This window comes from Gadus macrocephalus, chromosome 23, assembly GCF_031168955.1.
Source record: "Gadus macrocephalus chromosome 23, ASM3116895v1".
NCBI classification, from domain to species: domain Eukaryota; kingdom Metazoa; phylum Chordata; class Actinopteri; order Gadiformes; family Gadidae; genus Gadus; species Gadus macrocephalus.
In genome coordinates, this window is record NC_082404.1 from 16,216,687 (window position 1) to 16,244,050 (window position 27,364).

General features: G+C 48.2%; 2 protein-coding genes across 4 annotated transcripts in view; one reads left to right on the plus strand and one right to left on the minus strand.

Annotated features, from left to right (window-relative positions):
- Positions 1-257: 257 nt before the first annotated feature.
- On the minus strand, positions 258-24,627 carry u2surp (U2 snRNP-associated SURP domain containing). 3 transcript variants are annotated; one of them, XM_060045493.1, is made up of 26 exons: positions 24,472-24,627; positions 23,563-23,661; positions 23,187-23,301; positions 22,935-23,071; positions 22,708-22,778; positions 21,553-21,641; positions 19,843-19,878; positions 19,666-19,748; positions 19,245-19,410; positions 18,568-18,779; positions 17,993-18,036; positions 17,061-17,165; positions 16,237-16,303; positions 15,996-16,159; positions 15,126-15,288; positions 14,698-14,777; positions 14,521-14,608; positions 13,836-13,973; positions 13,191-13,368; positions 13,016-13,096; positions 12,290-12,341; positions 12,044-12,185; positions 11,095-11,205; positions 10,794-10,921; positions 10,376-10,576; positions 258-512 (listed from the first exon to the last, which is right to left on the minus strand). In XM_060045493.1, exons 1-26 carry the CDS (start codon positions 24,514-24,516, stop codon positions 374-376), a joined length of 2,934 nt encoding a protein of 977 aa, XP_059901476.1. In that variant the 5' UTR covers positions 24,517-24,627; the 3' UTR covers positions 258-373. The 3 variants fall into 3 exon arrangements, with proteins under 3 accessions (XP_059901476.1, XP_059901477.1, XP_059901478.1); XM_060045494.1 differs by lacking the exon at positions 19,843-19,878; XM_060045495.1 differs by lacking the exons at positions 17,993-18,036; positions 19,245-19,410; positions 19,666-19,748; ... (5 more) ...; positions 23,563-23,661; positions 24,472-24,627 and having other exon boundaries at positions 18,568-18,693.
- A 283-nt stretch (positions 24,628-24,910) lies between these two features.
- pcolce2b (procollagen C-endopeptidase enhancer 2b) overlaps positions 24,911-27,364 on the plus strand; it is a 9,208-nt gene continuing 6,754 nt past the window's right edge. The window contains exons 1-3 of the mRNA XM_060045502.1: positions 24,911-25,416; positions 25,619-25,727; positions 26,326-26,581. Coding sequence (XP_059901485.1) covers positions 25,241-25,416; positions 25,619-25,727; positions 26,326-26,581 — 541 coding nt within the window. The 5' untranslated portion in view covers positions 24,911-25,240. The remainder of the gene's footprint in view (positions 25,417-25,618; positions 25,728-26,325; positions 26,582-27,364) is intronic.

Below are 27,364 nucleotides of genomic sequence, written 5' to 3' on the forward strand. Positions count from 1 at the left end.
AATACATTGCACTTTCTATTTTACTTATTTCTTTGCATACGTTTTCTTCATCTCATCTATTATTTTATTGTATGACAATGTTTATATGTGAAGCACTTTGAGTCTGCCTTGCGTATGAAAAGTGCTACATAAATAAAGTTGCCTTGCCAGCTCCGACAGCCCCGCCCCTTGTGTACCTGGTACGCAAGGGGCGGGGCTGGTACTACCAGTTGTGTTTGATGCACGAGTTTAAAGCCCGAGCGAGAGACCCAGCAGACTTGTGTATTAGGAATATTTTTTAATGGAACTACAAAAAGAAAAGACGGACTACAGAGCGCTCTACACAAGCAGCACATGATCAGTATGTTACAATATAAAACAGGCGTCCACGGCGTCAGTGTTTGCTCTTCTTGGACTTCTTGTGGGAGCGGTGCGGCGACCGGGACCTGGAGCGGGACTTCTTACTGGACTTCTTGGGGGTCCTGGATCTGGAGCGCCGGGACCGTTTGGGGGTGCGGGGGGCGGAGGGAGACCTGAGGACGACCACGGGGAAGAGTTTGAGCGGACGAAACCGAACACAGCTGCTGTGAGCTGCTAGGAGCTGGCCAACGCTACTTGGCCTAGCGCCTCACCTCTTTGGAGGTCCTCTTGGTGCCAACAGATGTAGCGTATAGTAACATAATGTAGCATTATGCTAGTTAGCCTAGCTTCGGAGGTCTTGGTGCTAACGTATGTAGCATGACGCTAGTGAGCGTCTCACCTCTTGGAGGTCATCTTGGTGCCAATAGATGTACTATATAGCACTATAACGTAGCATGATGCTAGTTAGCCTAGCGTCTCACCTCTTGGAGGTCTTCTTGGGGCCAACAGAGGTGGCATGATGTAGCACGATGCTTGTTAGCCTAGCGTCGGCGGTCTTGGTGCTAATGTGGTAGAAATTAAGGAGTATATTCTGTGGTGAACCATGATTGTGATGAGATCTGTGTGTCTAATAGTGGAGAAACACACGGGGCCTGGGTGTCTGGGTTCAGAACAGATGGTTGGGCCCCTAAAAAGGAGCAGGACGCTACGGGGATAAGGCATGCTGACCTCAGCCTTGTGTTTTGGGCTATCTTTGTTGACCATTTGTTGTCTATTTGCTGACCATTCAGGTTAAGATGGATTTATGACTGAGTGGAGGCAGACACCTCAAGGAGAAGCTGCTCTGTTTGTGTGTATAAAAAGACGCCGCAGTTTGTGAACGACAGTGACTTTGCAAACCCACTCAGGCTGTTGTCGATGTTGTTTTTCTGCACGATAAAGTCTTTTGTCAATTCTTGCTCCGGACCCCTCGATTTCATTTCTCTCTCTCTCTCTTGAATTAGTCTAAGTGTTTTAAATCTCGATTAATCCACGACATAATTTGGCGTCACGAACAGGATGAAATAGGGACTCGTCAGCTGCCGGGCCAGAGGACGGGACGCGAACGGATCATACGACCAGAGCTCAAGGGTAAGTTGTCTTGCCATATATAGGATAGAGTCGTTTGATCTGTTCTTGCCCCGTCTGAACGCCGAGCAGCAGGTAAAGTGTCTCTTTGATCAAACGAACTAAAATTATAGATAAACGAGCGAGTGAGAGAGACGGGAGCTCCGGAAGAGATTGACGTGTGCGCGCACATATGCCCTAGGCGCTGTGGTTTTAAATGACCAAGACGCATTGTGATTCCCTATTTTGAAACGAGTAAACGAGTTGTTGTTATTTGGTGTTTTGGTGTTTTGTTTAAATAGGTCTTCTGTCAAATCCTGTGGCTGTCTTCTGGAGGAAGGAAGGACAGTGCAGTGTTTTGTTTAAATTGACTTTTTATAAAGTCCTGTGGCTGTTTTCTAGAGGATCGAATTAGTGGGAAAGTTCCAATAGGACAGTAACAGGTCCGCAGGTCGATTGAAGTGCCTGTTGGATGTTTGAGAGAATCTCAGAGAGCTGAGTTGGAATTCATTGCCGTTGATGAATTCATTTTTATTTTAGAGGTCTGTTTGGGATGTCGACTAGTTCCGGTGTTGGCATTTTTGAGAAAGCAGATTCTCGCACTTTTGAATAGATAAGTTTCTTGTCTGTTGGAATTCATTGCCGTTGATGAATTCATTTTTATTTTAGAGGTCTGCTTGGGATGTCGACTAGTTCCGGTGTTGGCATTTTTGAGAAAGCAGATTCTCGCACTTTTGAATAGATAAGGTTCTTGATTGGAGTACCGTTTGAGTTGGTATTTTGAAGAGTCTCTTGTTTGTTCGTAATCTGGTCGAGTGTGTATGTGATTAGCCATTATTTTGAAGGAATAGACTGGTTGTGCGAAACATCGTTTGTATGAGTTCATTTAAACTGCAGATATTGGATCTGAAGGTGGGGCCAGTCTTTAATTCTGATCTTGGTGCTTTGTGGCAATCATTCTTGTTTGAAGTTCTGATTGATTCATTATACATCCGACCGTTCATGTGATTAACCAAAAGGCCAGTTTCTATGCTCGGTCAACTTTTTATTTGTAATTAATTACAAACAATTCGGACATTTTTTAATATAAGATAAAGAAATTGTATGAACCGGCTTATTGTCTGTATTTAAGTCGTGTTAGGATTAAGTCCTCGGAGGTTTTTACGACCCGGTTCATTTTTTGTTGTTGTTGATTCTGTCATAAATAAATTAGGTGGACAGAGAATAGTTAATTTGTTTAAATTAGTTGATAATCATAAATAAATTAGACGGATAGAGAATAGTTAATTTGTTGAAGTACTGAATAAATGTGTAAATCCTCTTTGACATCACCGCGCTGACTAACTGCACGTGCACGAGCAAACACACAGGGGTCGAGCAGGAGCCTGCAAGGCAGAGTTGGTAATTGGTAGCAGTAAAGGGTGGGGGCTACATTCCAATCTTTGGGAGAGAGACGAGCGCTTGGGGGGAGTTCACGTTTGTAGCTTAGAGATAGTAAAGTATTTAAACTAACTAGTAGAATAAACTCAAATAAATTGTATTAATAAATAGTGTAATTCAGAAAAAATAAATAAGGTAATAAAGTAATAATTAAAAATGGCACCAACAGCGGTAGAGATTTTGAGTAGAGACCGTCTATTGCTCAAAGGTGAGATGAAAAAGATCTCTGAGAATTGGGAAGAAAGGACAGAAGCAGCAGGTACTATATGGCCCATGGGAGGGACTTTTGATTCAATAATGTATCGAGACATGGAGGTAGTAATAAGGAATTACATAGATAACAGAAGTGGAAAAACGGCCTTAGCGAAGAAAGACAGGGAAAGGTTAGTGCTAGCTTTGTTCGAAAAGGAGGGAGAGAGGTGGCGCGCAATACAACGAGTGGCCAGAAAAATAATCACAAGGGAAGAGTGTAACAATGCTGACATTTGTTGTAGTGAGGGTGAAAACGAGAATGAAGGAGAGGAGGAGGATGACATTGAACATGTTGGTGAAGGGTCATCACAACCATGCGTAAAACACATTACTAAGAATGCTAAAAGGAAATTAAAGAAGCGGAACAAAAGAAAGGAGGAGTGGTCTAGTGGGACACAAGGGGCAGAGGAGCCTGGCTGCAGTACATCAGTAAGCCCCACACCACTCGAGTTAGATGAGAAACTAAGGAGATCACAGAGAGAAGGAAAAGCACCCGAAACTTCTCCGGGAAATTATCCTACTCTAGTCAACGGACAACAGGCCCATTATCAACCGTGGGGTTCACAGGACTTAAAGGGAGTCATTTCTAAACTCCCTAACATAATTAACGGGGCGTCTAAATGGATTAGAACATTTGAGGAGCTCACAGTGGGAAAGCTAATTGCAGTGGGTGACCTGAAAGCTCTGTTGGCAAGAGTATTGGGGTTATCTAAAATGGAGTCTGTACTGAGGAATGGAGGGTTGGACATAATGGATGGAATGTATGATGGGACTACACTTGATCGCTACAGAGTGGCGATGTGGAACACACTCAGAACGGAGTTCCCTACCCATATCGATCATAAAAACATGAGAGGCCTCCCCATCAATGACACAGAGAATCCTGCATCCTACCTCCAGGCCCAAGTGGACAGATGGCGCTTGGAGACGAATGAGGATCCTGAGATCCATCCGGTGTTCTCTGTCATGTTTAGAAACTCTGTGATAGAGACACTTCCCAGCCAAATCAAAGCCAAACTAGAGGATGTGGTTGGACTGTCTACATCAGGATCTCATAGAAATTTTAATGGCCATTTAGTTCATGCAGTGGATGAATATCGTCAGAATAAACAAAGAATACAGGAACAAAGCAAAGAGGTCCAGAGGAAGCTATATCAACTTCAGCTGGAATATCTCACAAGGAAGGAAAGAGATAAGGAGAGACAGGCAGGTGTTTTAGAACCAGCTGCTGTAATTTCGCAAGCCGCCCAGCAGGGCGCACTTCAAAACCAATATCCACGATTGGCATTTTCTCTCCCAGTACAACAGCCTCAGAGCCAACTGTCACCTACTCCACCTGTTACACATGTACACATCCATAATTATGGGAACCCCACAAATAAAAATAGACAGAATCAGGGGCCCCGAGGACAGTTTAGAAACAATCAACAACCAGGATCCCAAGGACAACGCAGAGGTCCTTTAATATGTTATGGGTGCAACATGGAAGGACATATGAAGAGAAATTGTTTGACTAACCCTCTTCCATCCCAGCAAGGACAGGGTAACAGCGACCAGGGACAGGCGGGTCCCTTTTTAGGTCAGGGATACTAGGGGTGCCCAGAGAATCCACAGGGGGAGGGTCAGCTTGTAGCAATCACAAAACAAGCTGATGAGGAACCAATACTGCAGGTTCTGATAAATTATAGAGGCACGCCAATGATGGCCCACACTGGAGCCACTTACACTTGCGTAGGTCCAAATTATGCCTCTCACCTCACCCTGGCAGGTAAATTCACCAAAACTTTAGGATTCTCGGAACACACGCAGTTAATGCCTATGACAGCTCCAAGGATGAGAATCTGTGAATTCCTATTTTAAGTTGTATGAGTGAGTGAGTGAGTGAGTGAGTGAGTGAGTGAGTGAGTGAGTGAGTGAGTGAGTAAGAGTTAGCATTGAGTTAAGTTAGAGGGGACAGATGAAGTGATTTGTGAAGAGTGAGACAGAGAAGAGGAAGAGTGTGTAGATTGGCAACGAGAAGTGACGATGAGATTGGAGAAGGCTTTCCGGTTAGAATTTTCTTTGGGGAGATTCATATCTTTCGATGGCCTTTTTAAGATTAATAAATCTAGTTTTGGAGAGTGTCCAAAAAACGAATAAACCAGAAAGGAAAGGAAAGGATTACTGAAAGTGAAAATGGTTATGGAGATTTGTGAAAGCAAAGGAAGTAGATAAAGAGAAGTAAAGAAAGTTAGAGAGAAGGAACGTAAGTAATGAAAAAACCCGCAGGTGGGGGCTGGACAGAGAGAAAGAGATTGAATTTGCATTGTGCCTAATACATGATTTATGCGTTTGGATGTACTCTGTAATTGGTTCCTGTATGTAACCCATGTCCACTGTTTTAGAAAAAACCTAGAACCACCGCTGGGATTGGTGATTCTGTGGCTCTTGGAGACTCTCCATCGCGTCGGAATATCATGTGGTATATATCATTACATCTTGGTACACAGAGCACTGGTGAGACAACGGGTTGGATCAGAGAGAGAAGGTGTTTGGAGAAGGGAGAGGAATGTATAGAAAGCAAAAAGGGCGGATGCGGACCGACCCGGAGGTAATAAATCAGCGGAGAGGTGGCTGGGGTCGTTTAGCTCAGGAGGTAGAGCAGTTGGCTAGTAACCAAAGGGTTGCTGGTTCGATCCCCATCTCTCCTAGCTGAGTGTTGATGTGTCCCTGAGCAAGTCAAATGGTGATTACAGGATTTAGGAATAATTATTTAGACTCCAAAACATGAGCAATTAGCGTTAAAAAAATTTCTGCACACCACACTCCACAGGAGTCAATGGGTTCAATGGCGCCAGGGTAAAATGACTCAACAAAAGAGGAGCAGACCCAACCCATGGACTCTGCGTGGATAGGTGGATGTTATTTTGGTGCTTGGACCTGACGAGGTCTAGGTGCCAAGATAACAACACAAATAAAATATTTCCCTCGAGATTATGATAAGTAATAGACAATATATTAAAAGTGATCTTATAATTTAGAAAAAACAATCGGCAATACTTAAAAATTAGACCGAATAAGTATGATAAAACGTTATCCAAATTTCTAATTTAGGTTATCCACAATGACATGTCATTCAAAATAAATAGGTAGAATAAAAGGTTTAATTAGGTCGTCCAATTTAAATAGATAGTGAAGGGCAATCGGGTAGGATTATGAAGAGAATTATGATTTTGAGTAATGGTTAAGACAAAAGTGAGTCGCGCAATATTGAAAATGCAAGTTTTAATATTGTGATTTTTGTTTTCTTTCACATCTCCCTAGTAAAGGACAGTAGGTGGGTTGACGCCACATCTGCTGGGAAGGAGTCATACGTGCTATGTTGTCAAATTGGATTCGGAAGTAGTGGGTTTACCTTCAAATGCCACTAATACTGCTGCAACACTTTAATAATTTTAACTCTGATAAATTATCTTTTGTTTTATAGTCGCCCTGATTTGTATTCATTACGCACACATATGGTTGCATAAGGCAGATGCGGCTGATGACTCTGTCTCCATCCCTCCACTTTGCGATCTATACCACCATATAGGTGGGGATTGATCGTATCCCAGGTACGGCATCCTGCAATAAGCCAGTATGGAAGGCTGGTTAGCCAACGACGGGTAAGATCCCACCTTGAAGCCCGGGACAACCTAATTCAGGCACAGTCACGATTACTTGGCAGAGTCACTGTGAGCACTGGCTCACTTGATCATGGAGTGACGGACTGCAACCATCATAGGAAAAGCCGGCTGATGAAAGGTGGAGGGGGAACAGGAGTCAGATATGTCAGCTCTGGCAGCAGAGGTCGTCTTGAAACGGGGCATGTCGCGTTTTATTTCATTTTATTTTACCTTTGTGGCATAGAAGGCCACTAACGCATGTACGTTTTTTCGGCTTAGTGCATGACCTCGGAACAGCGTGGTTTCGGGCGGCTGATGGTAAACCCACCCATATTGGGCTTTGGATTTGAACATACAGGTTTCGATTTCCCTTCCCAAAAGATTGGTTTCAGTTTGCTGATGCTTAAGGTTACACATAATAACGACGTTGGTTGCACCAACGGCGTTATTAGATTTGCTTATCATTTACTGCGCATGGCTTTGACCATTGCGCAAGGGGGGAGGTATTGAGGAGAATTAGAAAAAATTTGAAAACATGGTTTTTCTTCACCATACTTGCAAACAATGATTAACATCCAGCTAAATGAGTGTGAAATATTTGAAAAAACAGTGTTCAACAGATGGGTAGAAGCAGTCCCATCAGAAGACCAAAGTGCGGTTACGGTAATCAAGGTTCTGACTAGAGAAGTCATGCCAAGGTTTGGAATTCCGTCACAAATTAGCTCAGGCAATAGGGCAGTGTTTATTCAGAAAACACTCAAACAAGTGATTTAACATCTGCATGTCAAACAAAGATTAGGCTGTGTCTACATTCCTCAAACCACAAGGTATGGTGGAGAGAGGAATCGGACGCTTAAGACAAAGATTAACAAAATTAAATTAGAGTACTAACTTAAAGAACTAATGCACTACGACTGACACTAATGAGTTATCGCATGAAAACTAACCGAGCGACGCATCTAACCCCGCATGAAATGTTTACGGGTCAACCCATGCCTTCATCTGTCATTCGAGGGCCTCACAAAGGACCTCCATTGGAACAATTGGAAACTGAATTAAGACGCTATATGGGACAACTAACTGGCATACACAGGCTTATTTACTAACAGGAGAAAGACAGAGTTCCAGAGTTGGAGAAGGAGCCACCAAGGGGGGTGGAGCCAGGTGACCACGTGTATCTCAGAGTCTTCAGGAGAAAGTGGAACAAACGAACCCAGGAGAGAAGGACCATACAAAGTCACCAACGCAACACCAACAGCCATCCAAGTGGAAGGAAGTGCCACGTGGTATCATCTCAACCACTGCACGTGAGGAGTGAGGAGGAGGAGCCAGACGCAGACACACCTGGGGCTGACCAGCCGCCCCAGGACCAGATCCAGTCGAGCCAAGAGATTCAGCAACATGATGTTGCTGAAAATGGGGAGCCTGTTTCTGATCCTTTACGGGTTGTGCCAGATTCCGCTGGCACAAGCACAGACCCCGAGGAAGGATGAAACCACGGAGACAACACAGACCTGGAAGAGCCAGGAATCAGGGGCTGGTACTGAAGGAAGCCTAAGAGAAACACAGGACAATCCGGCCCCAACTCACTCAGGAATAGTCAACAAGAAAGGGAAAATAGTCTTATATGCTCAGATACCACCGCGAGACCAAATTAATGAATTTGTGTTTACTGTTATGTCGGATAACCAACCGTTATGTGCATTAACCTTCCACCAGAATCGTGAACAGGAAGAATCGGTGTGAAGTAAATATCCAAGTTAATCCAATGAAATGGTGTTTAACAGTAACGTCAGGGATGCATGGGGCTATAACAGAAAGTATAAATTGAATATGAGAGAATATATACTTCTTAAAGCTGTGGCTTGGCAGAACAGACAGGCTTTAGATTGGCTTTTAGCAGAAAAGGGGGGAGTTTGTGCTCTTATAGGTGAAATGGGTTGCACCTTCATTCCAAATAACACTGCCCCAGATGGATCATTCACACTTGCGATGAACAACCTAGAGGAGTCGGGTGACTGGGAGAGGATGCTCTATGGGGAGATAGATTGGAGTGAATCTAGAGAGGAGACCGAACTGTGAGAATCTGACATCAGAAGGAGGTCCTATTTTCTTAACTGGTGACCTCTCCATGTGAACCACAACCATTTCGGACAGTTTGAACAAATGGACATTGGACTAATGGGTTTCAGGGCTGGTGGCTGCAAACAGAAGCAACAACCACGATGCCCAAACCCCCCACGTTTATATAGTATACCGGTACATGACGATAATCAGAGCTATCCAAGTCTATGCAAGCTTGTTGACAATCTTAGTTTTTTAATTTCTATTATTTACTTATTTTTTGAAATATCATTTTTTGAGTTTCATATTTTTTGTCATATATTCTGAAATGCTAATTTTCAATGCATGCTGAAAATACTATGTTATGTGTGAATTCTGGTTAAACATTTGATAGATCTTTTTGCCTTAAACAGGTTTAAAATCCTGAGAATTATACAGGTTGAGATTCCTGAACATGCTTAAAGGTTTTTAATGATGATCAAATGTAGTGCAAAATATGGCCTAAACGACTGTTATGTTTTTGTTGTGATCTTATCTTACAAAAAAGGGGGGATGTGTGGTAGAAATTAAGGAGTATATTCTGTGGTGAACCATGATTGTGATGAGATCTGTGTGTCTAATAGTGGAGAAACACACGGGGCCTGGGTGTCTGGGTTCAGAACAGATGGTTGGGCCCCTAAAAAGGAGCAGGACGCTACGGGGATAAGGCATGCTGACCTCAGCCTTGTGTTTTGGGCTATCTTTGTTGACCATTTGTTGTCTATTTGCTGACCATTCAGGTTAAGATGGATTTATGACTGAGTGGAGGCAGACACCTCAAGGAGAAGCTGCTCTGTTTGTGTGTATAAAAAGACGCCGCAGTTTGTGAACGACAGTGACTTTGCAAACCCACTCAGGCTGTTGTCGATGTTGTTTTTCTGCACGATAAAGTCTTTTGTCAATTCTTGCTCCGGACCCCTCGATTTCATTTCTCTCTCTCTCTCTTGAATTAGTCTAAGTGTTTTAAATCTCGATTAATCCACGACACTAACAGATGTAGCATGCTGCTAGTTAGCCTAGCATCTCACTTCTTGGTGCCAACATTTAGTGTATAGTACTATAACGTAGCATGATGCTGGTTAGCCTAGGATCTCACCTGTTGGAGGTCTTCTTGGTGCTAACAGATGTAGCGTATAGTACCGTAACGTAGCATGATGCTAGATAGTCTAGCGTCGTAGGTCTTAGTGCTAACAGATGTAGCATGATGCTAGTTAGCCTAGCGCCTCACCTCTTGAGGTCTTCTTGGTGCCAACAGATGTAGCGTATACTACTATAACGTAGCATGATGCTAGTTAGCCTACTGCGGAGTTCTTGTTGCTAACAGACGTAGCATGATGCAGGTTAGCCTAGCGCCTCACCTCTTTGAGGTCTTCTTGGTGCCAACAGATGTAGCGTATCCTACTATAACGTAGCGTGATGCTAGTTAGCCTAGCATCGTCGGTCTTGGTGCTAACAGACGTAGCATGATGCTAGTTAGCCTAGCGCCTCACCTCTTGGAGGCCTTCTTGGTGGCGGTGCGCGGGGAGTCCTTGTGTGTGGAGCGGGACGAGGAGGAGGGCGTGTCTTTAGAGTAGGAGGAAGGCGTGTCTTTAGAGTAGGACCTCTCGGAGCGCTCCGACCGGGGCGACGGGGAGCGGCCCCGCCGACTGCTGCTGCGGCCCGGGCTGGGGGAGCCGCTGTGACGCCGTTTCCTAGCAACCACGCAGAAACAACACAGTTTGAACACCTGTAGGAGGAGCTACCTCGGGACAGGATGAGGCATAGCGTTGTGTAGCATCTTATCCTAGTGACCTTTGTGGAACCAAGTGCTTGGCGCTTGGTTCTATGGACATCCTTACTGTGCCGCCAGAGATATATCGTCAAAAGCGTCTGCTGGATGTAAATGAGGCTGCAGGTCACATGACGTACCTTTCCTTCCTGGTGGGCGTGTCCTCCTTCTCCTTCTCCTTCTTTAACTCCTTAAGCCGAGACTCCGCCTTCTCCTTCTCCCGCTTCTCTTTCTCCTTTTCCCGCTCAGCCTTCTCTTTCTCCTTCTCCTGGAACACATCAGTCGTTCATAAGCTCAGGGGCCTTATCAAGCTGCTTTTCAAAGTAAAAGCCCATCGTAAGCGTGGCTCTGCTCCCTTATCAAGCCGCTTTTCAATGTAAAAGCCATACATAAGAGTTGCTCAGCTACCTCTTCAAGCATCTTTTCCAAATAAAAGCGTACCTTCTGCAGTAGTTTGTCTCTGTAGTGTTCCACCTGCTCCAGGAGGCTCTGGCCGGACTTCTTGGGCCGCTTCCCCGACTCCAACTCATCCTGGAACTTCATCACCTTCACCTGAAATGACAGACGGTGTTACATGCTTTTGTGACAGGGCCTGGGTACAGGTTGTATCTGAAGGCTTTTATTGTGACAGGGCCTGGGTACAGGTTGTATCTGAAGGCTTTTATTGTGACAGGGCCTGGGTACAGGTTGTATCTGAAGGCTTTTATTGTGACAGGGCCTGGGTACAGGGTGTATCTGATGGCTTTTATTGTGACGGGGCCTCGGTACAGGTTGTATCTGAAGGCTTTTATTGTGACGGGGCCTCGGTACAGGTTGTATCTGAAGGCTTTTATTGTGACAGGGCCTCGGTACAGGTTGTATCTGAAGGCTTTTATTGTGACAGGGCCTCGGTACAGGGTGTATCTGAAGGCTTTGATTGTGACGGGGCCTGGGTACAGGGTGTATCTGAAGGCTTTTATTGTGACAGGGCCTGGGTACAGGTTGTATCTGATGGCTTTTATTGTGACAGGTCCTCGGTACAGGGTGTATCTGATGGCTTTTATTGTGACGGGGCCTCGGTACAGGTTGTATCTGATGGCTTTTATTGTGACAGGGCCTCGGTACAGGTTGTATCTGATGGCTTTTATTGTGACAGGGCCTGGGTACACGTGTATCTGAAGGCTTTTATTGTGACGGGGCCTGGGTACACGTGTATCTGAAGGCTTTTATTGTGACGGGGCCTGGGTACAGGGTGTATCTGAAGGCTTTTATTGTGACGGGGCCTGGGTACACGGTCTATCTGAAGGCTTTTATTGTGACGGGGCCTGGGAACAAGGTCTATCTGAAGGCTTTTATTGTGACAGGGCCTTGGTCTATCTAGGGCATTTATTGTGACAGGGAGAGGAAGTACCTCGATCTCTCGGAGCTTGGTGCGCTTCTCCTCGTTCATCTCGGCCTGCTTGCCCTTCCCGTCTCCGTCTTCTCGCAGCGGATTGGACGAGCCGGCCGGGTCAGAGGACGGACTGCGGTCTTCGTCGCTGTCGTCGTCATCACTGCGGACGACAACACAGAGCTCCGTGAGACCCGGAGGACACCACACCACACCGCCCTACGACCAGACGCTGAACCCCAGGAGCCCCGAAGGAACCCAACTCACGCTCTGGACTCTTCCGGCTGCTCGAACACCTCCCACTTGGACGTAGTGACAGCTGGGGGAGGGGTGAACACACTGCAGGTTAGACAACCAATCAGGGAGCACACCACTGTGTGTGTGAATAAGTGAGAGTCTGAGAGAGTGAGTGAGTGTCAGAGCGAGTGTATGTGAGCGAGTGAGTGTCTGAGTGGGTGAGTGTCTGGGTGAGAGAGTGGGTGAGTGAGTGTCTGAGTGAGTGTCTGAGTGAGTGGGTGAGTGGGTGAGTGAGTGAGTGAGTGAGTGAGTGAGTGAGTGAGTGAGTGAGTGAGTGAGTGAGTGAGTGAGTGAGTGAGTGGGTGAGTGTCTGAGTGAGTGTCTGAGTGAGTGGGTGAGTGTCTGAGTGAGTGTCTGAGTGAGTGAGTGAGTGAGTGAGTGAGTGAGTGAGTGAGTGTCAGAGCGAGTGTATGTGAGTGAGTGAGTGTCTGAGTGAGTGAGTGAGTGAGTGTGAGTGAGTGAGTGGGTGAGTGTCTGGGTGAGAGAGTGGGTGAGTGAGTGTCTGAGTGAGTGTCTGAGTGAGTGAGTGAGTGAGTGAGTGAGTGAGTGAGTGAGTGAGTGAGTGAGTGAGTGAGTGAGTGTCAGAGCGAGTGTATGTGAGTGAGTGAGTGTCTGAGTGAGTGAGTGAGTGAGTGAGTGAGTGAGTGAGTGAGTGAGTGAGTGTCTGAGTGAGTGAGTGAGTGAGTGAGTGCGTACCCTGTGACTCCAGCTCAGCCTCGTCCACCGCCTCCCACTTGGAGGGCGCCACCTTGAAGGTTCCCTCTTTGGACTGATCCACTGGAATAGAGAGGGGGGGGGGGGTTACTCACACCGGACACACCAATCCCCGGCCCCTCTAGGCCCCGCCCCCTCTTGGCCCCGCCCCACTCACAAGGCACCCCGTCCAGGTCGTCCTCCAGGGGTTTGATGGGGACCCCGTCCAGGTCGTCGGGCGGTGCCCCGTCCAGCAGCACCGCCCCGTCGATGGGGACCCCGTCCACGTCCTCCATGGGGGAGCCCACCTCCAGGTCCCCGATGGGGGCGCCGTCCACGTCCTCCACCACCTCGGGCTGCAGGGACATCAGATATCAACACTGAGGGCGGAGGTGGCTCCACTCGGAACATCGTCAGCCCTCACGACTTCATTCGCTCGTTCATTTTAACGCCGTCGTTTAAACATGATGGTGGGAAAGGCATGGCCTACTGAGGTCCTGAACTACAGGAGGAGGCCCAGGCCTGGTGGTGGAGCTACTGACCTCCACGAGGAGGCCCAGGCCTGGTGGTGGAGCTACTGACCTCCACGAGGAGGCCCAGGCCTGGTGGTGGAGCTCATGACCTCCACGAGGAGGCCCAGGCCTGGTGGTGGAGCTACTGACCTCCACGAGGAGGCCGAGGCCTGGTGGTGGAGCTACTGACCTCCATGAGGAGGCCCAGGCCTGGTGGTGGAGCTACTGACCTCCAGGAGGAGGCCCAGGCCTGGTGGTGGAGCTACTGACCTCCACGAGGAGGCCCAGACTTGGTGGGGGGGGCCACTGACCTCTACAGGAAGGCAGACGGGTTCCTTCTCCACAGTGATGTTGACAAGGCCCAGGAAGATGTTCTGGAGCTTGATGAGGAAGGGGTCCGGGTACACAGCCCAGTCCTCCCACGCACGGAAACACGCCATCACGCGTTGCTGCAGCAATGCAAAAAGACTCTTTAGGACTCACTACTACGCATTCGGTTCATACCGTGTTACCTCTTGTATACGCGATCAGGGGATGCAATACGACTTTGTCTGGATGACTTTTCCCTGATTAATAATGAAGTAGTGTCATCCCTAACTATTTATGTATTTTAATGTATGACACAGAGTGCTGTTCATGTTTTATATCAAAACGGTCAAATAAAATCGATCAATCAATCGACTGATGCGAGGGAGGGGATCAAGAAGGAGCTGGGGGAGGAAAGGGAGCAGACGATGGAGCCTAGGATGGACCCTAACTTGCAGAAGAAAAGCTGGATACATATCTGTACATTATTTTAGATTGAACATTTTATCTTTTAAGGCAAAATTTCAAAGTTCTCAGTTAGAAAGTGTTTTTTGGAGAGACATGCTGAATAAATACAACATGTTTTCACACTCAAAAATAATCGTCTGAATAATCGTGATTTCAACATTGACCAAAATAATCGTGATTATGATTTTTTCCCCATAATCGAGCAGCCCTAATGGAGCCTACCTTGAAGTTCTCCGACTGCAAGTGGCCCTGGGTGCTTTTGTAGGTGGCGTTGAGGTCGGCGAAGATCTGACACAGCTTGGTCTCAAAGCTGCACCGGAGGCGACAGGAGGAGGAGGGTTTAACACATTGGTACACAGCAAAGAACCAACCGTTGGGAGCAGCAGGAAGTTGACTTACAACTTCCTGTAGTAGGAGGCGTTGGACACTTTGGCAGAGGAGTTGTAGAGGACATCGGAGACCAGGTAGAGCCGAGCGATCTGAAGCCACAGGAACACACGCACGTTACACACGGAGCATGGGACGGCTTAGCTCAGGAGGTAGAGCAGTTGGTGGAGCAGTCGTCTTGCAACCGAAAGGTTGCTAGTTCGATCCCCAGCTCCTCCTAGCTGAGTGTTGATGTGTCCCTGAGCAAGACACTTAACCCTAACTGCCCCTGACTGGTCGACTCTGCCGTCGGTGTGTCAATGTGTGTATTAACCGATGGAAGTCACTTTGGATAAAAGCGTCTGCTAAATGCCCTAATTGTAATTGTAATGTGTGAGGGGGTGTGTGTGTGTGATCGGGGATGGCGGTTGAGGTGGGTGAGACGTCGCAGAACACACTACCTTCTTGGGCAGGGCCGTCTTCAGGATGGACAGGGACTCGGCGATGCACTCCACGATCTCCTCGGCCGCGTCGGCCCGGGTCAGGCAGAACAACATGGCCTCGGCGACGTCGCCCTTCCTGGGGGTCAGAGCCCGGAGCATCTCCTCCAGCTGGTCCCGCTCTCTGGGGGGGGGGGGGGGGGGGGACGCACTCTATCATCATCACAGTCCGTACAGGGCAACACTTCCAAGTTCCACTCCAATTCAAGTTATAGGAAGAATATTAGAATTTAAGAGGAGAGGGACAGAGGGAAGGGTAGAAGGATTGAGAGAGAGATGTTAGAGTTGTTCCAATACCAATATGCTGTATCGCTATATACTCGCATCGGACGATACTCAAGTTCAGGATTCGGAACGGAAAAAATGCTATCGGAACATCTCTAGATGGCAGTGATATAAATGTCGACAAGTAAATCATAAGTGTAGGATATAATTTACTATAGGGCTGCTTGATTAAGGAAAAAATCATAATCTCGATTATTTTGGTCAATATTGAAATCACGATTATTCAAACGATTATTTTTGAGTTTGAAAGCATGATGTATCTATTCAGGATGCCTCTCCAAAAAACACTTAGAAACACTTAGAGAACTTAGAAATTTCGCCTTTCATAAGAAAATGTTCAATCTAAAATAATATACAGATATGTATCCAGCTTTTCTTCTGCAATTACTATAAAACATCGAAAAACTCTTATTATTTTATTGATCGTTTGACGCTAAAATCAAAATCGGGATGGATATTCGATCAATCGCCCAGCCCTATTGGACTGTAGCCGAGACGTAACCGATGTAGATCATCTTGTACTAGACTGTATCTAGTGCCACTCACTCTTCCTTGAGGGAGCCCTTCTTGCCAGCCTCCTCCTCTTCGTCCTCCTCTTCGGCGTCGTCGTAGGGCCCGTGGAGGTAGGGGTTAAGGGGGGGCGGGCGCCACAGAGAGCCGTTCTTAAACATCCTGAAGTCCTCCGTCCTCCACTTGGCTGGCGCTTCACCCTGGAGGGAGACGGGTGGTGAGCGCTCGCCCAGGGACAACGGTGGAGGAGGAGGTGTGGACACAACGGCACACCTACCTGGAGGATGGTGTAGAGCTTCCAGCGGTAGTACACGTGGGCGGGACTCTGATTCTCAAATAGGAACCTGGGAGAGAGGCACAACGTTAGAATGATCACAGCGGATTGAGCAGGTACAACAGGTGTCCCAGTAGAGCAGGTACGACAGGTGTGACGACAGAGCAGGTAAGACTGGTGACGACAGAGCAGGTAAGACAGGTGACGACAGAGCAGGTACGACAGGTGAGAGGACAGAGCAGGTAAGACTGGTGACGACAGAGCAGGTGAGAGGACAGAGTGGGTACGACAGGTGAGACGACATAGCAGGTACGACAGGTGTGACGACAGCAGGTATGACAGGTGAGAGGACAGAGCGGGTACGACAGGTGTGACGACATAGCGGGTACGACAGGTGAGAGGACAGAGTGGGTACGACAGGTGAGAGGACAGAGCAGGTACAACAGGTGTCCCAATAGAGCAGGTACGACAGGTGTGACGACAGAGCAGGTAAGACAGGTGAGAGGACAGAGTAGGTACGACAGGTGAGAGGACAGAGCGGGTACGACAGGTGAGAGGACAGAGCGGGTAAGACTGGTGACGACAGAGCAGGTAAGACAGGTGAGACGACAGAGCAGGTAAGACAGGTGAGAGGATAGAACGGGTACGACAGGTGAGACGATAGAGTGGGTAGGACCGTTGAGACGACAGAGCAGGTAGGACAGGTGAGAAGACAGGGCAGGTAGGACAGGTGAGACGACCAGGCTGGTAGGACAGGTGAGACGACCGGGCAGGTACGACAGGTGAGACGTCAGGGCAGGTATGACGACAGCAGGTGCGACGCTCACCTGTACATGGGGTTGTTGATCTCACGGTTCATGATCATGGCTTCGAACATGGGCCCCTCGCGCACAACAAACTCGATCATTCGGTGGATGAGGGAGAGTAAATTCCTAGGAGAAAAACACAGTTAAAGCACACGCATTGAGACGTCCACCTGGCCGGCTTCTGCATCCACACTGCAACAACACTACACACATGTACTACTTTACTAAGCCACGCTGGTGTGTGGACCAATCACAGGACAGATCAGAGCTGTGTGTACGTACGACTAGGTGTGTCTGTGTGTGTGCGTCTTTGTCTTGGTGTGTATATCAGGCAGTAGACTGAGACAGCTTGCTGTAGCTCTATAGCTCTGCTGGCTTAAGCCTAAAGTGGCCAGCAAAACAAAGGGGTGTCTTTCATTGGACAACACAGATCACATGTACTTGTATTGGAGCCCATCGTACCAATGGCGGGGGAAACTCTGTATACTTTCCCAATCCATCCCATGATGCCTTGCGGGGGTCCCTCGCTGCCGCAGACAGTTCAACTTGTGCTGCCCACCGAGGCCAATGTCAAAGGTCATAGTTCTTAAGACTAGTGAAGGGTTTTGGGAGGCAGCAGCCAGGCTGACTGGGGCTCTGCTGCCGGGGGCGGAGCCAGGGGGGGGTGGCGGCCGGAGTGCGTGAGCAAGGGTCCCGACATGGAGGTCATGGTGTGGGCGCGGTCCTGCGTCTAGAGTGGTGTGTGCTGTGGTCAGAGCTGTGGCTACTGCTGTCTGCTGTGAGGGTGCTTTAGAGCTGGAGTCAGTCTTCACCAATCAGGGACCGTTGCTCACCCACACTAGCCCCGCCCCCCGGACGTGCCGTGATCCAATTGGTCCAACTTTAGGGTTCTTAATGGGATGTTTTTTTTGTTTCTACGTTTTTACACCAATTAAAAAAAGAAAAACATGTACCTTTCTGTTGGGATAACCACTTTGACTATGGCGTGCGACAGAGTCTGTATATGAAGTCACATCAGATAATAAACATAGAATATGTGAGTATTGTTAAAAGGCAACAGGTGATAAATATAAAAAATGCATTGAACACAAATTGCTTAACTATCAGTTCTACGGTAGCAAACCCTCCGGACTCTTAACACTAGTAAAATACTAACACCCTCAGACACTAGCTTAACTACAGACGCTAAGGGCTAGGCTCAAGGCTAATGTCTGAGCAGCTAAGCTCACAGAAGATAGCCTATGCTAAGCTAACTGAACAGTGGCTAGTCTAATAGCAGAGGCTACGATCGGCTAACAGAACAGAGGCTATGCTAGGCTAACATAACAAGATGTGCTAGGCTAACAGAACATGGGCTATGCTAGGCTAACAGAACAAGGGCTATGCTAGGCTAACAGAACAGCGGCTATGCTAGTCTAACAGAACAGCGGCTATGCTATGCTAACAGAACAGCAGCTATGCTAGGCTAACTGAACAGCTGAACTTGCAGCACGTGTGTTGCTGGATGCTAGCCTGTCATGCTAGTTACCTTGTCGAATTCCTCCTTGTTCTTGGGCGGGGGGAGGAGCGCGGCGGCAGGGTTCTTCAGGCGCTCGCGGGGCTGTGCGTTGAAGGGCAGGCCGGAGGGAGGGGGGGGCAGCGTGTGCTCCATCATGGAGGGAGGGATGTAGATTGGGTGGGGGGGGATAGGCACGCCCTTCCCCCAGCCCAGCTTCATCTCAAAGTTCATGATCATCTTCCCTGTGGACGGAGAGGAACGCTCAGATAAACAGCCTGACAACAGTCTGTGAAAGAGCCTGTCAAGTATACAACAGTCTGTAAAGTTTACAAATGTTTGCAAAGTCTACCCCGGTCTGTCAAGTTTGCAACAGCCTGAAGTCCAGAACAGTTTGTAAAGCCTACAACAGTCTGTAAAGTATACAATCGTCTGAACATTCTACACCAGTTTAATGTCCAGAACAGTTTGTAAAGTTAACAGTCCAAGTCAGTGTTAGAAGTGTCAGACTGTAAAGTTTACAAATGTTTGTCAAGTCTAGACTGTAAAGTAGTTTGTGAAGACTACAAAGGTCTTCACATTGTACAACATTTTTTTTGAGTCCAGAATAGTTCGTAAAGTAACAACAGTCTAAGTCAATGTTTGAAGTGTACAACAGTGTCACCGTGTGGAGCCTCCACAGAGCAGCTGTAACACGCAGGGAGACGTACCGTTTAGGTTCTTTAGGGCGCGTTCCGCATCCCTCCTGTTCATGAACGCCACAAAACCACAGTTCCTCTCCCGAGCCCGCTCCTCGTCGGTCCTGGGCCACATGATCTTCACGCTAGCTAGCGGCCCGTAGCGCCCAAACTCCTGGCAGAGCATCTCCTCATTCATCTGCACAACAACCAAAGCTAACAGTTAGCACAGCAACTCCTCATTCATCTACACATCTACCGAGCTAAAATTTAGCACAGCATCTCTTATTTCAACTGTACACCCGCCATGTTACTGATAGCTGTTAGCATAGCCTAGCATTTACACAACCAAAGCCACACACCTTGTAGCATGGCCATATGTATGTATATATAGGCTATACAATGATAGATACAATGGTACACTGAGAACTTTGGTTCATGTGATGGTACTGGCCTGTGGGTTGATGTTGCCAAGGTACAGGTTGGTGGTCGATGGATCTCCGACATCATGAGAACCGGGTGCCGAGTCGTCCAGAACTGCACAGACACAAGACAGAGAAGCCGACACTTACAGCAGTCCGATTGGACATTGCACGTGTGTGTTAGAAAGATGAAGATAAACAAAAATTACCACTGGAAGGACGGTTTCTTCTGGAAGAACCATCCGCTAAAAGAAGCAGAGAGCAGAGTGAAGGACGTTTCTCAGCACAACCCGCCGCTTCAGAAGGGGCGTGTCTATCTACAGGAGGGGGCTTGTCTAGCCTCAAGAAGGGGCGTGTTCAGCTTCAGGGGGCATGTCTACCTGCAGGGGCATGTATACCTTCCAGAGGGGGCGTGTTTAGCTACAAGAGGGGGCGTGTTTAGCTACAGGAGGGGTTGTGTTTCCCTGCTGCAGGGGGCGTGTTTAAGCTACAGGAGGGTCATGTTTACCTACAGAAGGGGTGTGTTTAACTACAGAGGGGCGTGGCTAGCACCCAGAGTGCTGTTAAGGTGTGTGGTCAGGTTGGGGTGATGTAAAGGTGTTAAGGTGTGTGGTCAGGGTGGTGATTGTAGTTGATAGCCCTTGTAAACTACAAGGGCAATAATATGTAATAACGGTACCAATAGAAAGATAACCCCTGGGGTTATCGTTAATATAAACTACTAGGTCAGAGAAAAAGAAAGAAGAAGCTTAAACACAGCTAGAACACAGCATGAATGGAAGGTTCCTCTCCGACTGAAGTACACTTCATGTTTTGAAGTCAACAACACCCCCTACAATATCAGTCGGTCACCATTTAGGGTTAGTACAAGGGTCCATATCGGATGCCAATAAAGTGAAGTAGAGCAAAGAACTAAGTTTCACTCGGAGGTAGCTTAAGGTGGAGTCTCAAAATAAAAGCAAATACCCAAATCATGGCAAAATTGACTATCTAAACTTGATGAGAAACTATCAGGTGATATTTCCAAGAATGTTTCCCTTTTGACCCCTCTACTAAAAGGTCAGGAGCAGCCCAGGATTGAATTGCACCAAGCCAAACCAGGCTGGACAATTCTGTAGCTGCAGCAGGGTGTGAGGTTTGGGTGTAGCTGCAGCAGGGTGTGTTTGGGTGTAGCTGCAACAGGGTGTAGTTTGGGTGTGTGTTTGGGTGTAGCTGCAGCAGGGTGTGCGTTTGGGTGTGGTTTTGGGTTTAGCTGTAGCTGTAACAGGGTGCAGGTGGGTGTGGGTTTAGGTGTGGCTACAGCAGGGTGTTTGGGTGCAGCTGCAGCAGGGCGTGTGTTTGGGTGAAGCTGCAGCAGGGCGTGTGTTTGGGTGAAGCTGCAGCAGGGCGTGTGTTTGGGTGAAGCTGCAGCAGGGCGTGTGGTTGGGTGTAGCTCCAGCAAGGTGCGTGTTTGGGTGGAGCTGCAGCAGGGAGTGTGGTTGGGTTTGTGGTTGGGTGTAGCTGCAGCAAGGTGCGTGTTTGGGTGGAGCTGCAGCAGGGCGTGTGGTTGGGTTTGTGTTTGGTTGTAGCTGCAGCAGGGCGTGTGGTTGGGTGTAGCTGCAGCAGGGCGTGTGGTTGGGTGAAGCTGCAGCAGGGCGTGTGGTTGGGTGTAGCTGCAGCAGGGCGTGTGGTTGGGTGTAGCTGCAGCAAGGTGCGTGTTTGGGTGGAGCTGCAGCAGGGTGCCGTGTGGGTGGAGCTGCGACAGGGTGCCGTGTGGGTGGAGCTGCGACAGGGTGCCGTGTGGGTGGAGCTGCGACAGGGTGCCGTGTGGGTGGAGCTGCGACAGGGTGCCGTGTGGGTGGAGCTGCGACAGGGTGCCGTGTGGGTGGAGCTGCGACAGGGTGCCGTGTGGGTGGAGCTGTGTGGTTAGAGGTACTTACAGGAGCGCCGTCCGTCCGCACCGGTCAGCGGCTCGAAGCGACTGACCCGACCCTTGAGCTTGTGTCTCTCGTCTCTCTCCTCCTGGATTCTGTGAAAAGAGAAACAGTTACAACCCACTCCAGCTAGCTAACCCCCAGCTAACTACCAACCCCAAGCCCATAACTAACCCCCCAGCTGACTACTAACCCGCCGGCTGATCACTAACCCCTTCAGCTGAGAACAAACAGTAGATAACTAACCCTACCCAACAGACAACTAACCCTACCCAACAGATAACTAACCCTACCCAACAGACAACTAACCCTACCCAACAGACAACTAACCCTACCCAACAGACAACTAACCCTACCCAACAGATAACTAACCCTACCCAACAGACAACTAACCCTACCCAACAGACAACTAACCCTACCCAACAGACAACTAACCCTACCCAACAGACAACTAACCCTACCCAACAGACAACTAACCCTACCCAACAGACAACTAACCCTACCCAACAGACAACTAACCCTACCCAACAGACAACTAACCCTACCCAACAGATAACTAACCCTACCCAACTAACCCTACCCAACAAACAACTAACCCTACCCAACAGACAACTAACCCTACCCAACAGACAACTAACCCTACCCAACAGACAACTAACCCTACCCAACAGACAACTAACCCTACCCAACAGACAACTAACCCTACCCAACAGACAACTAACCCTACCCAACAGACAACTAACCCTACCCAACAGACAACTAACCCTACCCAACAGACAACTAACCCTACCCAACAGACAACTAACCCTACCCAACAGATAACTAACCCTACCCAACAGATAACTAACCCTACCCAACAGACAACTAACCCTACCCAACAGACAACTAACCCTACCCAACAGATAACTAACCCTACCCAACAGACAACTAACCCTACCCAACAGACAACTAACCCTACCCAACAGATAACTAACCCTACCCAACAGACAACTAACCCTACCCAACAGACAACTAACCCTACCCAACAGATAACTAACCCTACCCAACAGACAACTAACCCTACCCAACAGATAACTAACCCTACCCAACAGACAACTAACCCTACCCAACAGACAACTAACCCTACCCAACAGATAACTAACCCCCAGCAGTACTCCTTACTGTTTGAGCTCCTCTTTGAACAGCTCCAGGTTGCTCTTCTTCTTCTCTTTGTCGCTGGTTTTCTTAGCAGACTGAAACAGAGATAATAACATGTTAGCGGTGTGGAGTCAATAACAACAACATGTTGGTACTATGCATTCAATGACACCATGTTGGTAGTATGGAGTCTATAACATGTTGGTAGTATGGCGTAGGGTACAGGAGTAGGGCTGCATTAGGATACGTACGTGTCTTTTGTCCAGGACCAAGAACTGTGGGGGCGTGTCCAGGGGCAGGAAGCTCTTGCCCGGGCTGGTAGGCGCGTTCTCGAAGCGGGACTTTGGTTTGTACAGCTTGCCCTTCTTCTCGTCAGCGGCGGCTTCCTCTGAACAACCACAGAGAGAAACGTTTAATCAGACACTGTTACATGTGGTGCAGCCTGAGAGTTCAGGAATCGATCTCGGGAAAATGGTATCGAACATCTCTGGCCGCCGTGCTACCTTTTGATGCGTTGGCGATTCCTCCGCGTACGAAGGCCTTGACCTTGCCATCCCCTCCGCCCTCGAAGGCCGCCAGGAACTCCTCGTAGATCTCGGCCGCGGCCCGCTCGTCCTCCTGAGAACACAACAGGAGGGTCAACTCGGTTGTGATAAATGCACATATACCAGACGCTTCCATCCACCCATTCAAACACCAACGGCGCTGTCAACCCTGCAGGGCGACAGCCAGCTCGTCAGGAGCAGTCAGGGTGAGATGTCTTACTTACGGACACCTTGATACTCAGCTAGGAGGAGCCGGGGATCGGACTAGCAACCTAGCAAAACCAACCCCTATATCTAGCGGGCGGGCGCATCGCTGACCTGATGCTCAACCCACCTTCTTCTTCAGCTCATCTTGTTCCTTTTTGCTCAGTGTCCTCTTGGCCACCGCCATCTTCCCGATGCTGAACGACTTCAGCTTGCTCTCAAGTAGCGCCTGTAGTCGTGAACAAAAAAATTAATTCATTAGGAAAATATTATTCATTCATTCACAAAATGAAAAACTCCCATGATTCAATGTGTTTGCTATTCTTATGAGCAGCCGAGGACTTGTATCTGTTTATCCTACAGACGTATTCCTGGAGTAGTTCTGCTTTAATCACCCATCAGCTCCCAGCGACTGAACCCCAACGAGGACGTGTTTGTGGGTGTGATAAATTAAGTCGCTGGCGGCATTTTGAAAATATTTATCTTGAACATCACATCGATTTGGCTTTCAATATGTCTGCATCCGAAGCTTTATGCATTAAGTACTATGAGCCGTCCCGGGACCAGGCGCTAGTCACCCCCGGACCAGGGGCTCCGCGGGCCAGGATCAAGGTGGCTGGCGGGCCGCTAGAGTGTTAATGTGAATCCGTTATCGTGACGCCATTTGGTGCAAGGCCAAAATTAACCGGATGTTTTATTTAATAACTTCCAACTCCACTCTGTATGACATAAACCATCCAATATATATCACATTTCACACAAAGCAGGTCTCGGTAGGGGAGACGGTAAACATGCTGGTTGTAAATCAGGTGGCCTCGCTCCGGCCACAACACGTTAGCCTAGCCACCATTAGCCTAGCACCCCGTTAGCCTAGCCGCAATGAGCTTCACCGATATAAACGATATGCATGATTAGGGAACAGCTTTTCGTTATTTAGCACATTAGCTACAACGGTCCAGACCAAGGGGACATGGATGTCCGGTCATAATCGAAACATTGGCGTGTTGCTATAAAGACGTAAAGTGCAGAGTAGGTTCACCTTAGCGCTAGCTTTCTGAGAGCCCGCAGACGTTCGGTCCGCCATCTTTTGTGCACTAAGCAAAATCGAGCACCGAATACGAGATGAGTATTGAAATAAAATCGAGGCAAACGAATCGGATCCGGAATCATCGATAGGGCCGCCTGAATCAGTGGCGAGGGGCGGCCACGCCCACGCGAATTACATTACTATAATTTACCGTATGGAGACGGAGATTTTATCCAACTATTTATTTAACTTATTTCGTTTATTTGAATATGACGTCTTATTTATTGTTTCGTAATGAAACTCGATACGTAGAGTATCGAGTTGTGTAGAGTCGTCGTCATTCCACCAGATGGCGCCACACTACTGGTCTCTCCTCCGTTATGTCTGGTCTTTATTATCTAAACTCCGATTCTAAACGTTGCTTCTTATATCTAAGAGCGCACAACCTGACATTATAAACACGAGGCCGATTTATATATTTCCAATTATCTGAATTTGTCCAGGGTGAGGAAAGCAAATGAACGGAATCCGTCATTCAAATATAGCCTATCTGTAGGCAATAAATGACTAGTGGTCAATAAAAGTGGGGACAGGAGTGGTAATGGTGAATAAAAGTGGTTCCACGTTTACTTGATTTAATATACGAGGGTATGCCGCTGTGAGGAAGTCAAGTTTATTCACGTCTCCGCTCTGCCCGAAGGCTGGTGAATATCTGAGCAGACCTCAGCCCGGCAGCCAGCAGCGCCTCCCCCCTCCTTCCTCCCGAACAAGCAGTATATTCATGCGGATCTCCCCGGGACCCGACAGCCGTCAGGGACCTTGGACCGCCAGCCCCACCGTCTTCCTCTACTGCCACGGGGCCACCGCCAGCTGCCAGCCCCACACCATGCGGACTATCTTCTTCAGCACATGGGCGCTGCTGCTCCTCTCTTCAGTGTCTGCCCAGACCCCACAGAGGTAGGTCGTCTTTAATTCCTAACAATAACAACATTCATACACGTTAGGAATCCTAACTTTCTGGGTCTGATGAGTGCCCCACTGTGCTGAGGTCTCCTGCGTCACACCAGGTCGCTGCGTTGTTGTCTTGTTACCTATGGTTTGATAAAGCTTTGGGAGTTTAAACGCAGACCCCGTGTCCCCCCCACCTCCCCACCCCCAGGCCATCCTTCACTTGCGGGGGCAACCTGACTGAGGAGTCCGGGCTGGTGGGCAGCCAGGGGTACCCCGGAGTCTACCCCCCCAACACCAAGTGTGTCTGGAAGATCACGGTCAGACCATATCATTATACAGATGAAGAATAACACATTTATTCATAATAACATGAATACACATATGAATTAAAGAAGTGCATCTGGAGAATCACGGTCAAATATCAATATTCATTCTAATAATAAATTGTATAAATATATTTATGATAGCATTAATACATACATGAATAAACATTATAATAACAGTTATGGGTGTATAAATATTTTTTAATTAATATGACCATGTGATCATATAAGCAGAGTTAAGTACAATTAGAACACATAGGCAGTGTATTTACAAGCAGTTTGTTACTTATATCAACAGATTATTCATTTTATATGAACAGTTTATTCATCTTATATTAACAGTTTATCATCTTCTTCGGTGTATTCACTGATTCTGTTTATTCAAGCCTTTAAATTCGTAGAGTGTAGTCTTGGTCCAGTTAGGTCCAGTGTGAGGTGTCTTCTAGTCCCTCCCCCTACGAGATACCTGTCCAGGTGTCTGGTAGGAGGAGGGACAGCCCGGTAGCTCCTCCCTCCTGGTAGAATGAGTGACAGCACGGTAACTCCTCCCTCCTGTTAGGATGAGTGACAGCCTGGTAACTCCTCCCCCCAGGTCCCCATTGGTCGGGTGGTCGTCCTCTCGTTCCGCTTCATCGACCTGGAGAGTGACAACCTGTGTCGCTATGACTACGTGGACGTGTACAGCGGGCACGCCGGCGGCCAGAGGCTGGGCCGCTTCTGTGGGACGGCGCGGCCGGGCGCGCTGGTCTCCACGGGCAACAAGATGATGGTCCAGATGATGTCCGACGCCAACACCGCCGGGAGCGGCTTCCTGGCGGTCTACTCTGCTGCCCACCCTCACCAGAGAGGTAGCCACACGCTAGCCTAGCATGGGGCTAACATAGCATGGGGCTAACGTAGCATGTTGCTGACGTAGCATGGTCCCCAGCCCCACCAGAGAGGTAGCCACACGCTAGCCTAGCATGGGGCTAACATAGCATGGTGCTAACGTAGAATGCTGCTAACATAGCATGCTGCCTGCTGCCCACCCCCATCAGAGAGGTAGCCGAACGCTAACGTAGCATGGGGCTAACATAGCATGTTGCTAACGTAGCATGGTGCCCACCCCAAACAGAGAGGTAGCCTAACGCTAACATAGCATGGTGCTAGCACAGCATGGTGCCCAACCTCACCAGAGAGGTAGCCGCACGCTAATGTAGCATGGTGCTAACATAGCATGCTGCCCACCCCCGCCAGAGAGGTAGCCAAATGCTAACATAGCATGGTGCTAAGATAGCATGAGGCTAACATAGCATGGTGCTAACGTAGCATTGTGCTTATGTAGCATGCTGCTTTTTTTAATTTATTTTTACAACAATTTCCCCCCGGGGATCAATAAAGTATTTCTGATTCTGATTCTGCTTACGTAGCATGCTGCCTACCCCCACCAGAGTGGTAGCAACATGCTGGCATGTTAGCATTATAGCATGATGCTAACATAGCCAACCAAACATGGTGCCCACCCCCCACCAGAAAGGTTGGAGCAGGCTTCAGAGAGATGTAGCAGCATGCTAACAGGCTAGCAGCATACCATGGGTATTAGAACAGGGTTAAGACTGTGAACAGTAGCACTGGTGGCAACCTACTGAGTC

What these genes read in the sequence shown, in the direction of transcription:
- u2surp (XM_060045493.1), bottom strand. Translation starts at nt 24,516, where the DNA reads ATGGCGGACCGAACGTCTGCGGGCTCTCAGAAAGCTAGCGCTAAG. An exon ending in AAGGGCTCCCTCAAGGAAGA is followed by an intron (nt 15,289 to 15,995) that starts GTGAGTGGCACT and finishes CCCCCCCCCCAG; the next exon opens with AGAGCGGGACCAGCTGGAGG. An exon ending in GCCTCCTACTACAGGAAGTT is followed by an intron (nt 14,609 to 14,697) that starts GTAAGTCAACTT and finishes CCTCCGGTGCAG; the next exon opens with CTTTGAGACCAAGCTGTGTC.